The sequence below is a fragment of the Rousettus aegyptiacus genome, unplaced genomic scaffold (assembly GCF_014176215.1).
Source record: "Rousettus aegyptiacus isolate mRouAeg1 unplaced genomic scaffold, mRouAeg1.p scaffold_m13_p_4, whole genome shotgun sequence".
Lineage (NCBI taxonomy): Eukaryota > Metazoa > Chordata > Mammalia > Chiroptera > Pteropodidae > Rousettus > Rousettus aegyptiacus.
In genome coordinates, this window is record NW_023416307.1 from 29,430,572 (window position 1) to 29,443,112 (window position 12,541).

The 12,541-nt window shown below is 34.3% G+C and overlaps 1 protein-coding gene across 1 annotated transcript in view; it reads left to right on the forward strand.

Annotated features, from left to right (window-relative positions):
- Nucleotides 1-12,541, forward strand: part of LOC107512506 (multiple epidermal growth factor-like domains protein 6) — a 495,076-nt gene that overhangs the window by 466,807 nt on the left and 15,728 nt on the right. Inside the window, 3 exon segments of the mRNA XM_036219008.1 lie at nt 29-160; nt 5,580-5,708; nt 8,477-8,602. Of these exon segments, the coding sequence (XP_036074901.1) occupies nt 29-160; nt 5,580-5,708; nt 8,477-8,602 (387 nt within the window).

The following is a 12,541-nucleotide window of genomic DNA, read 5'->3' on the forward strand; positions in this document are numbered from 1 at the left end:
TTGGGTTTACATTTCCTCTTCCCCTTAGTTTGTCCACCAGGCACATATGGGAAGGACTGTAAACAGCTATGTCAATGTTCAGCCGAGAATGAGCACTGTCACCCAGTCACAGGGAGATGTACCTGTCTGCCTGGCTACCATGGAAACCGCTGTCATCTCCGTAAGTGTGTTCCCTGTTTTAGTTGTTATTTATCGAGGAGACGCCGATAAGCTGGTCATCACTCCAAATGCTAAAGAGCAAATGTCAATTCACGCTTCTAATTTATAGCAAATCTTTTGGGAATTTTTATTGGAATGGTTAAAAATATATACTTCCACATGTAACTTATTCTATTTTTCACTTTCTATTCAAAAGAGTCCCCCCCCCAAAAAAAAATAAACAAGAAGTAGATGAAGAGAGAGCTATAAAATAAAATTTGAAATGATTATTATAAATCAGTATAGAATAAATAGCAGCATTTTAAAGTGATTCATAAAGTAAGTTCCAGATTCTGCTTAAGAACAATCAAATTAAACAAATTGTTATTCTAGAATGAAAACAATGACTTGCTTAAAGAATAAAATGCCAGTTGGCTCATTGTCGTATAATAAAAAAAAGAATAGTCCCTAGACCAAACACCTTATATTGATCTGTTAGGACATTTTAACATTGAAAATGGTTATAGGAGAACACACAATCAAAAGTCCCAAAGAGAATGTTAAAATGTTCAGTCAGCTACTTAATTTTTAAGCTTGTAATTATTTGTAATGTACTTTTTATAGGTTTAAGAATAAAATGATTTGGCCTCAGTTTTATTTTTCCCCTAACTTGGCCATTGCTAGTCTTTTCTCTCTAGTTGCTCCAATAGCAGATTCTTTCTACTTTCCTTCTCTAATTCTGCAAGTATATAGATGATTTTTGGAATTTCCTCCAAACACCACCTATAAAACCTAGACTCATGGTAAAGCTATTGATTTTAATTTTCTACAAGCCACAGAATGTATATTTTGAATATCGCTTCTCTTTTTCATCCTAATTTTAAACATTACCAGCTAAAAACACAATTAAGTGTGTATAAAATGGTTTCAATTAATATTGCGTTTGGAACCCATAACCACTGCAGTTATTCAAACTTAAAATGAAGACGTAAAATATAAAATTAGTAAAATTTTCATTACTTTTTTAGTTATGGCAAGTTTCAAGTACCCTTATACTGGAGAAAGAAGTGGTTCCCTCACATTCGATTCTGTTACATTTCTTAGAATTCCTTCTAGATATCAAGGATATTTTATATTAATAAAATAATATCAAGTTACATATAGCTGGTAGTCCTTCTGTTTCAGAAGGCCAGCTACCCTGGGTTGAAGGAGGATAGCTTCGCCTTATAAAAGCAAGGCTTGGGCAGGGAGCTGCTCCCTGACTAGTCGGATTGGCTTAGTTCCAGGCAACACGTGGTTGGAAGTTGCTGCAAAGGTTCCTTGGCAACATCTACTGTAATTACAGGACTATGAAAAAAGGTTCAAGAAAATATCCATAAAAGGTGTAGCTGGCTCAAAAGCAAAAGTTTCAGCAGCCAAAAACAATTGGGCTTTCATGTTCTCAAGTTTAGAGTGTAGAATCAAAATTTTCTTTCGGCAGAGGTCAGAGGAAGCAGACAAATGTGCAGTAGGAATCTCACCACTTGTACATAATTTATAATGGGCAGGTCAGTCTCAGTGCATGGATAGCACATGGGGAAAACAAACTGACCGGTAGATGTAAACTCATCGTGCTGTGTATTTTTTGACCAATAAGAAATTATAGAGTGACTACGGACCCTGGAAATACTTCATTTCTCTAACCTACAATACTCACTATTTATAATGACTTTCTTTGAGAGAATTTAAGATATTGAGGTCCTCTAAAAACATGGGCAATTCTGTTGACAGTATTCATAAAACACCCGACACTTGGTATAAAATGCTTTGAGAAACATGGGCCACAGAAGATCTCACCTGTGCCAGGAGGAAGATATTAAGATGGTGAAAGAACCCTGGCTCCAATGCTCTTGCTCATAGCAATAAAAATTCAGACAGACCAAATCTTAATTTCTCTTTTAAGTACAAAATAAAACTGCATAATAATGGCCAGTGTATGTGTGAGTAATCTGGTCAAATACTAGGGAAACAGACCTCATAAAAAGCAGATTTATGCATTGTATTTGCTTCAGAGCTACATATCTCAAGACGCAGTTACAACCTTGCTTGTTCTAAGTTCCTAATGTAACTACCAAAGTCATTCACATCATTGTAGTGAACAGTAGCCTTTAGTATTTAAACAAATCAGAACTGTGAGTTCATATCCAAACTCCTTCCTTGTCAGGCTCTTTCAAGGAGAGGTGATAGTGCAAGGATGGGAAAAAATAGTTACCTTCTAATGGAAAATAAGTAAACATCTCTTGCCATAGAGACAAAAGTTCCTGGGAGAAGTGATTATAAAGGATAGAGCAAAGGCCAAGTAATGATCAAGATGGAACGTTAGGAAATGGGGGTGGGAAGACTAGATTTCACTCAGACAAGCCAAATGAAATCATTATGTCCTGGACGTTTGTTTCCTTGTTAAATTTAGTGAATGTTTGAACAAGAGATATGTGCATTGTTCCAGAAGTCAAGCTTTTACATAGCTACAGAATTATGTAAGAATGTGGAATTGTCCATAAAATAACTTATTAGGGGAAAAAAGTTATGGGCACTTCTGTAAACAAATACCATACTTGATATAAATTTAATGAGTTACAAGACTAAAACATTAGCACATATACTGTCTTTTAACAGATGGTGTACTCACTAGCAGATTAGTTTCATCAAGTTCAGTGTCCCTATTTCAAAAGGATAACTAAGTTGATAGCTAAAACGCAGGTAATTTTTTTATATATACAAAAAGAACAGTGAGGGATGATTCTATTAAATGCAAAAACACCATTAGGATAGTTTGCTAAGTGAATATACATAAGGGAGAAATTATGTTTCTGAAGTAACTTCAACTGACATAAAAGTGATCTCAAAATATAGGCCTTTGTATATATATAGATAAATAGATAGATCTATATCTATATATATCTGTATTTATATTTATATCTATATCTATCTATATCTATATAAATAACATATATGTGTTATTTAAATTTATCAAATAATTACACATAATCTCTTTTTAACTTAGATGCTGATTCTTTGATACCTATAATTATATTCACAGGATAATATGTTCCTTATTATCAAGTTCAGAAGTTTCACTTTATCAAGTGTTGCTCTTTACTTGCACAGAAATCCATATCATCTTTCGGTTCATAGTTATGTAATTCCAGAATTTTCTATACCAATCAACTCTTATAAACTTAACCGCCTTTGTGGAAGCAAGCAGTACATACTAGATTACAATGTTTTAAACTTCATACTTTCAGCTTGCTTTATGTATAGTTACTCTAATATCAAGCAACCAATCATTTTTTAAAGCATTGTACATACTAATGATAAAATAACTAATGAAAAAATTTACATTCTAAAAGACTGACTCAGATGCACATTAAAAAATGTTTATCATGGTGAGCAGGAGAGAATGAGGAGATGGAGACTCCTTTTTAACCATTAATGTTGTTTGTAGGTACACTTTATTGAATTTTTGTGAGGGAGAAAAAAAATTGGGGGGAGGACTAAAGAATGCCATGTACAAAAAAAAAAAAAAAGGTCAACAACTATGAAAACTGACATTCCTTGGAAAGAGGGAATGATAGAGGAGAGTGTGAAATAAATCCATCATTTCTTATAGAAAGGAATAAAGAAATACAATAGCTATAACAGAGAAATAATCTTTGGTATGAATAAGTTTAAAGTGTTTTGCTTTCCATCTCTCCATCATGAAGAATTTTATTTTAAAACCAGAAAAGAAGCAGCAACTCTTTGAGACTCAAGGTGACAACCATGGGTTTTAAGACAGGATGTATATGTGGGAATTATATGCAATTTGGACCTCCATAAAACCATTTTTTTTCTTCTACCTTTAAAACCTGCTACATGTGAAATACTTTAAAAAGTATTCTTTACCATCTGATTCTTACATAAAAATACAGGATAAAAGGGAAAGAAGAAAGTATCATCTGGTCTAGTTTAGTCACTTTCAGAGCTGTGCTTCCAAGTGAAAAGATTTTCCAAAAGAAAAGACCTAAGGCAAATATCAAATATTTTGATGCAGGTCAAGCAGGTAAGAACAAAGTAATGCTATGTGCCCACCAAGAGTCCTGCCACCATTAATGAAAATAATAGCTACCATTGACAGGAGATATCTAGGTTTAGCAATGTGCTAGGTACTCCACTTTTTCATATTAGTTCCCATAACAGGCCTGTGATTTTGTTATTACCCCCTTTGGGAATAAAGAACCATAAGCTCAAAGAAAGAAGTTACTTGTCTATAATACAAGTAAGTAGAAGCTATAGGGTTCAAATCATAGTCTATTCAAATTTAGCTACAGCATTGTATTTTAAATATATGACAAGAATAAAGATAGTTATCTTTAACCAGTGAGAGAATTTTGTGCAATAAATATTTTAAGTCACTTCATTCTGTAGGCCTTAACTTCCTCATCTTAAAAATAAGTGTTGAACCAGATAGACCTGAGGTCTCTTGAAATTCAAACTTCTATGATTTTAAGACTTTAAAGTTTTCCTTAAAGGCTATACCAATTGACATTCCCACCAGCAGTGTACAAGGGTTAGCTTTTCTCTGCATCCTCTTTGACATTTGTTATTTCTTATCTCGTTGATAATAACCATTCTAACAGGTGTGAAGAGGTATCCTACTGTGGTTTTGATTTGCATTTTCCTTATCACTGAGCATCTTTTCATATGTCTTTTGGCCATCTGTATGTCTTCTTGGAAAAAGTGTCTGTTTATGTCTTCTGCTCATGTTTTAATTTAATTGTTCTCCTAGCTAAACCTTCAGTTTTTCAATCATTGCATAAATAATGTGGTTTTCAGCTCATTCTTTGTCCTGTACAGTCTCTCTTTATCTTGTAGTCTAGCCATTTATCTATCTCTATCACAGGTATCATCATGTAGGCCATGCATTCATAAATATAAGGGCAGAAAATTAATAACAGAAAATAGAGATACTTCCTCACTGCTTGGTGCCATCTTGAATTCTCACTTGTATTAAACCCAAATTATTCCCCAGAATACAAACTATAACACTTACATCTTAATCAAAATGATAAATGTATCTAGGCTGGAATGAAATGGCCTTCTTTGGCGAATTTTTCCCTATTCTGAGTATTTTCTAAGAGTGGATAGATTTCCAAGGAAGTTCACAGTTAAGTTTCTTGTACCTCATTAATGAGCAACATTAGGAACTTTATGTCCCCATTTGTGTTTCTAAAACATCTATCTATACTATCTCATATCTGCAGATAAATCCATCCCTTGAATCAATAGCCTGAAGGTGACTGAAAATACTGCCAAAGGACAGTAACTGGAACATTGAGTTAACCACACGTCTATGAGCATGAATTTAAATACTGATTGCTTGAAGTTACAGTACCACATATGATTTTGTTCTCCTTCAACAGAATGCCCAAAAGGCACTTATGGGCCATATTGCCAAAAGACTCGTAAGTGCCTAAATGGCGGCAACTGCGACACCATGATTGGCACCTGTGACTGCCCTCCCGGATTCATTGGGGCTGACTGCAGTCAAAGTAAGTCACACTACCTATTATGAAGTGGATATGCTAAAGCAGAATTTTTTAAGAACCACACTTAGGGAGTGAATATTGTTGGAATGATTTTACTTAATAATTTATTGCAGTAACAGCAAACATCAATTGGCCTAAATTCTAGGTTGAGGAGTACTTACACCAGGAGTTTGATTGAGAGTTGAAGTCAGTGAACGCAGCTGAAGAGAGCCCTTTGGTCATAACTTCTCTTGCTCCAGCAATGCCAGACTTGGGTCAAGATTTAAAAATCTATTTGGCAAGATCAGAGCAGATTAATCTTGGGGTTTCTCTATACACAGTGTCAAACTCATTGTTTAAAGTTCCACAATTTCGTTTTATCCTCAGCAATTTTCCAGCTCAATATTAAGCAGTTCCCCTACTTATCCAAAAATAACTAGTTTCTTAAAATCCAAAGATCTTAACTACTTATCACAAAAACAACTACTGACATAATTTAAGGGACCAATTGTGAATTAAAGATCCCTTAAAAATGCACTGACTTAAACACTTTGGAATTATCCTTAGCAAATAGGATGTGCTTTTATCAGATCTGCAGTGTCCTAAATATTTGAATAATTTGCAAGATGAAGATGACCTTCAGGGAGGATAAAGGAGGCAATCAGTAGGAGAGCATGTGGTGGGGAGGTGGTCCTGGCAATATTGTATTCTTTGATGTATGTGCTATTGATAAGGTTGTTCACTTTGTGATCCTTTACTGATCTGCTCATTTGTGTTTTTTGCCCTATTCCGTGTCTTGTACTTCACAAGTAAATAGTAAAAGAACAGTATAATTAAATAGTAAAAGTACTTTCATTGTGAACTTAAGATTTCTTCATTAGGAAGAATGATAACGAAGTTGTGATAAGCCAGGGTGCTAAGTTGTTTGGCGTTTTGTTGTTGTTGTTGCTGTTTTCTTTGTTTTGTTTGTTTGTTTGTTTTTAGGTAAATACCCAGAAGTGGAATTGCTGGGTCATAAAGTAGTTCCTTTTTTAATTTTATATATGCACCTCTATGTTCACTATAGAATTATTTACAATAGCCAAGGTATGGAAACAAGTACTTGGTCATAAAAAAGAATGATATCTTACCATTTACAACAATATGAATGGACCGAGAGGGTATTATGTGAAGTGAAATAAGTCAGAGAAAAACAAATACTATATGATTTCACTTACACATGGAATCTAAAGAACAAAATAAATGAACAAACAGACCTATAGATACAGAGGAAAAACTGATAGTTGCTAAAAAAGGAGAAGGGTTGGAAGACTGGGTGAAAAAGGTGAAGGGATTAAGAAATATAAATTAGTAGTTATAAAACAGTCATAGGGATGTAAAGGACTGATAGGGAAGGTAATAAATAATATCGTACTAACTATATATGGTGCCAGGTGGGTACTAGACTTATCTAGAGGATCACTTTATAAATTATATAAGTGCCTAACCACTCTGCTATAAACCTGAAATGAAAATAAAATAATATTGACTGTTAAATATAACTAAAAAATTTTAAAAAGTTGTTATGTGCTAAAGATATTCAAAATGCTTATCTTCCCCAGGCAGGTAGTTGCTCTGTCTTCCTTGTATGAGGGTGATTTTAATTACTCTGCCTCAGTACCCTGCTGTTCTGAAGATAAAAGACGAATGAGACAAAGTCCTGGCTCCTAGTAGCGGAAAATTGAAACTTAGTGGATACTGCCTCTGAGGCCTCAACAGCCAAGTTATCTTTGAGTTAAAGCCAACCCATAAACATGTCCTAAAGGTTCTGACTGGCTCTTTTGTGTTTGTTCTTCAAAGAGAATCGTTGGGAGAAATTTCCTAATTTTCCCAGGCCAAAGCATCTTCAAAAGCTATGGTTTCCCTGAATATTGGGAATATTTTTGCCTTCGGAAAGCTGTGATCTTGTACCTGAGCAATTTTCCTTTTTTGCTTTCATGGGTAGATAAGTCAGAGCCAAATCTGCAGCCCATCTCGTTCAAGTTCAAGGAATTATAATATTCATTTATGTATACATTTTACTATATTTTCCCTTCACTTGATTCTCACAGTATTTATTTTATCTTTGCGTGTTACCTGTAATTTGGTGGGCATCTCAATGAAATTGTGAAATGAGGTTGCAGTAAAACAAAAAGCAAGCTAATTGAGAAACATGTTAACTTATTAATAAATTAATTTTAATTAGCATTAATTAACATAATTATTTCAATAAATATAATTTAACAGATTTGTTCATTTTTAATAAATAACAAATAAATTAGTAAACACAAAAGTAAATATTTGAAAAAGTGAAAACTAATGGGTCTTATTTTGATGTATAAAGTGTAAACTAAAATTCCATAGTGGACTTTAAGAGACAATATGCTCAAGATTATTACACATACAATACACACACACGCGCGCGCGCACGCGCGTGCACTAAGACAGCCATGAAGTAAAACAAGACTGAGTCTGTAAAAGTCATTTATATCATATATGTAAGTGTTCGACACTAGATATTTGGTTGGAATTCTTGATGTCAACTAAAATTGTACTAAGTAAGGAACAATTTGAATAGTTCCTTTTTGTGTTTTGTTTTGTTTTCAAAGAAACCTTTTAAGTTGAAATCCAAACCGAAGACAAGTCAGGAAAACCTATTTGATTAAAAAAAAAGTCATGTATTTACCAGTTTTTAAAAATCTTGACTGTCAAAAGGTTTTAATAAGAAATATCTGATTTTGTTTTGCTCTACTTTGTTTTGCCCCTTTCTGCAGCTTGTCCTGAAGGTCACTATGGGCAGAACTGTGTCCAGCACTGCTCCTGTGGCTCAGGACAGTGTGACCCAGTAACTGGAAAGTGCCAATGTTCACCCGGCCAGATGGGAGCCAGGTGTCAGCAAGGTAACAATGACTGCAGGGTTAGCTTGTTCATCCAGGCATTAACTATGCTAAACTATGAAGGCAGATTTTGTGCCACGGAATATAATTAAATGAGGATTGTTTACAATACTTGCTTCTTAAATGTGGTTTTAATAACATGGAACTACATTGTCCTGTACAGCTATGTAGGAAAGTCTAGTGGAGGCTAAACAAAAATTGAAAACGAAAAGAATATTTCTGCATACTCTTGACTAGGATTAAATTTTAAAATAACTTTGGCTAGCTTTTGTAAAACTGCGAAAAATTATGTATCAGAGATGTCTAATTATAAGAACTGAAGAGTTCTATAACCTTTTATACTTTTGGATGCCTACTGAAAACTGTAAGAAAAATAGGAGACAGAAAGAAAAACACGATCTCTGTTTATAACTTTAAATTTTCTTGTCTTAATCATAATATTTATTATTATCATAATAATCATAATAACAGAAAATCTGTCAAATCCAGTGAAATGTGGACATGTGGAGAGGATCCTGGACCCCTACAGCTCTTGAGTGGGACCAGCAGTGCAGCCACTTCTCCAAGGGTCACACAGAGAGGTAAACCTAATGAGCCTTTGTTGAAACACAAAGGTTGGGTGTGTGGTCAGGCTAACGGGGCTTCCTTGAATCCCCTGGACATCATAGAGTGGCAGGAAGAGTAGGATAAAATCAAGAAATGAAGAAACATATCATCTTTTCAACTCTGTACTAGATAGAGGGGACTCCATGGGCTATAAGCAGCCTTGTAGCTAAAAGGAGACTAAGCCTACACACACACACACACACACACACACACACACACACACATACACACATACCCCAACTCTGTGTCATATGGAGTTTTTCTCTAGGCCAAGAAGGCTTCTTACTAGCTGATTTCTAGCCCCAAATCCACACTACTCTTCCACAAATAGCTAAGCTATAAAAGATTAAGTTAATGAAAGAAAAAAAACAAAAAACAAACAAACAAACAAACAAAAACCTAAGCTATGTCTTAAGAAAAAAAGCTTTCCTCATTTTGGAGACAAAAAATGAAACCATTCAACAGAGAATAGAAAAGTTTTGTTATGGAGCAAATGAAAATGTTAACCAAAATTTCTCCCCAAAATTTAAGGGACATAATAAAAAAAAATGTCCTGTATAAAATGTGAGTGCAACGCAGAGATACAGGGTTTATGAAATAAATGAAAACACAACAAAAGAAAATGAAAAATTGGTAGAGTTCAGAAAGAAGTGGAAAAGAAAATTAAACCTCACATCATATGAAGGAAGGCTACACTGAATGCAGGTAATAGAAGGATGGAATCTTCTGATGGGACAGTCAAATACACAGAGAATATGCTTGAGGAGAGTGAAACAATGAGATAGAAAAGAAAATATGTAATAAAAAAGAAAAATGATCAACTGTAGTATTCAAAATGTTTTATCTGAAATGAAAGATCCAATGCTACATATTGAATGAATACATTCTATCCCTGAAAATACTTGTTCAGATAAATCATAGGCAAGGGAAAATTCCACTTGGGAATATAAGAAAAAATATGAGATCTCATGTGAAAGGTAGGGAATCAATATGGCTTGTATTTCAGCAATATTCATTGCTATCATATGGTTAATCAATGTCTATGAGGTTTTGGGAAAAAATATGACTAGAGTATTTTATACACAGTTAAACTGTTAAATATAACATGTTGGAAAATAAACAACTCTTTTTAGTAGTAAAAAGTTTCTGGGAATATAATAGCTATAAAATATTTTGAAGAAATGAATAAAATATAAATTTGAGCCCCCAAGTAATAAATGGAAAATCTCTGATAAAAAGACTATCAGTAAGCACTAAACCTATTTTGATTAGGAATAAGTTTAAACCAAATCTGGGGATTATGGTCACATGATAAAAGATAAAGATAAAAATATTATAAATTATAACAATATTGAGACTTTAGCACAATTTTAACAAGCATAAGCTGGAAAGGAAGAGAAGGTGAAGGAGTATAAGTATATTGTTATTTCTTCATTAATAATTGTGGGATGGCACAGATAGCTCTGTGTCAAAGCATGTTTAAATATGATAATCAGTAATGTGTGTTGGTAATTCTGGAATTTAGAATGCTATAATTGACAATTTAAGAATAAAAATATAGCCAACTAAAATCAGGTGGAGGAGAGAGATGAGTAAACTTAGCAGAAGGCAGAGTGTCGATATGTACTAAATCAAGAAATTCATTATATTATATAATGTTATATGCACTATCTAAAGAAGATTCCCTAGATTATATAAAATTACAAGACTTTCGCTTAGAAAAAGGTAGAATATGTACACTTTTCCTTATTCTTTCCTAAAAACAGTAAAAATTCTAGAAACTATATGAAAATGAACATAAGAACCTCTGAAATATGGAGAGAAGGCAAATTTACTAGGAACGGTGGGGACCTAGGAAACAGCATGATGGTGAGTTCTCTGGGTCTTTTTTGTCTAATATCTTTGACTGGGTGCAGAGAAGCCTGAAATCCAGAAAGGCCCATCAGTGCGGATAAAATAAGCCGCAAGATAAGCCTGTTTCCTCTAGTCAAAAGATCAAGAAAATGCTAGTCTAGCAAGATTTAAAAAAAATAAAAATAAAAAACTCTTAGACAATAACCACTTTACTCCTGTCAAATGTTACAAAATAAAACTATATCTTCAATCCCAAGCCCCCAGCAAAGGCCAACTAAGGAATCTACACTTCAAACTCCACCAGGATGTAATGAGGTACCCCTCCCCCTACACCATAATGGAGTGAGAAAAGGCCTAGTTGAGCTGGGACTTTCATCCCTATCAAATAGGAACAGGACCCTGCCCTGGCAGTGTCAGGGTGAAACATGTGTAGAACATGAACTTCCACCCCCACCAGATGATAAGGAGGAACTACCTCTTTCTGGTAGGACAGCATCACAGGAGGTCTAGTGGAGAGTCAGGACTTTACAACTACCAAGCAGCAATACTGACACCCAATGCAGTGTCAGTAGCAGTAGAGTGGGAAACTATAACGAGGCATCTCTGCCTCTCTTGTCAGCAGAAGCCTAGTGGGGAGCCTGAACTCTGGGATGTGTCATGTTTATCCCCCTCTTCCTTGAAGACTTTGTGGGGAACATGCACTTTAACTTCTATCTGGTGAACCTCTTTTCTCAACAGTTCAGTGTCACCAGAGACTTACTAAATCAGGAGACTTAAATGAGATCCAGAGTCTCATACCATAATATTCAAAATGTCCAAATTTTATTCAAAAATTATTCATCATGTCAACAACCAAGAAAACTTTAACTTGAATAAGAAAAATCAATTAAAAAACACCAATACTCAGATGACATTGATAACAAAATTATCTCATAAGAACTTTAAAGAAATCATTGTAAAAATGCTTCAGTGAGCAACTATGAACATGGTGGAAACAAATAATAAAAGAAATAGTCTCTGCAAAAAATAAGAGACATAAAGAAGATGTCTAGAACTGGAAAATACAATAACCAACAACGATCATGTCGATGGATGGGCTTAAAAGCAGAATGGAGAGGACAGAGGAGCACATCAGTGACCTTGAAGATAAAACAATAGAACTTACCCAACCTAAGCAACAGAAAGGGAAAAGAAAACAAATGATCAAAAAATTAACAAGGCCTGTGGAAAAGCCAAAGCAAAAGGACCTGTGGAACCATAATAAAAGGTCTAACATCAGAGCCTCAGAGGAGAGGCAAAAGAGGACAAGGCTGAAAATAGTATTCAAAGAAATAATGGCTGAAAATTTCCTTAATATGACAAAAAAATATAAACCTACAGATTCAAGAAGCTGTGTGAATGCCAAAAAGGATAAACTGAAAGAAATTACACAAAAGACAAATCAACATCAAACTTCTGAAAACTAAAAAAGAAAAAAAATCT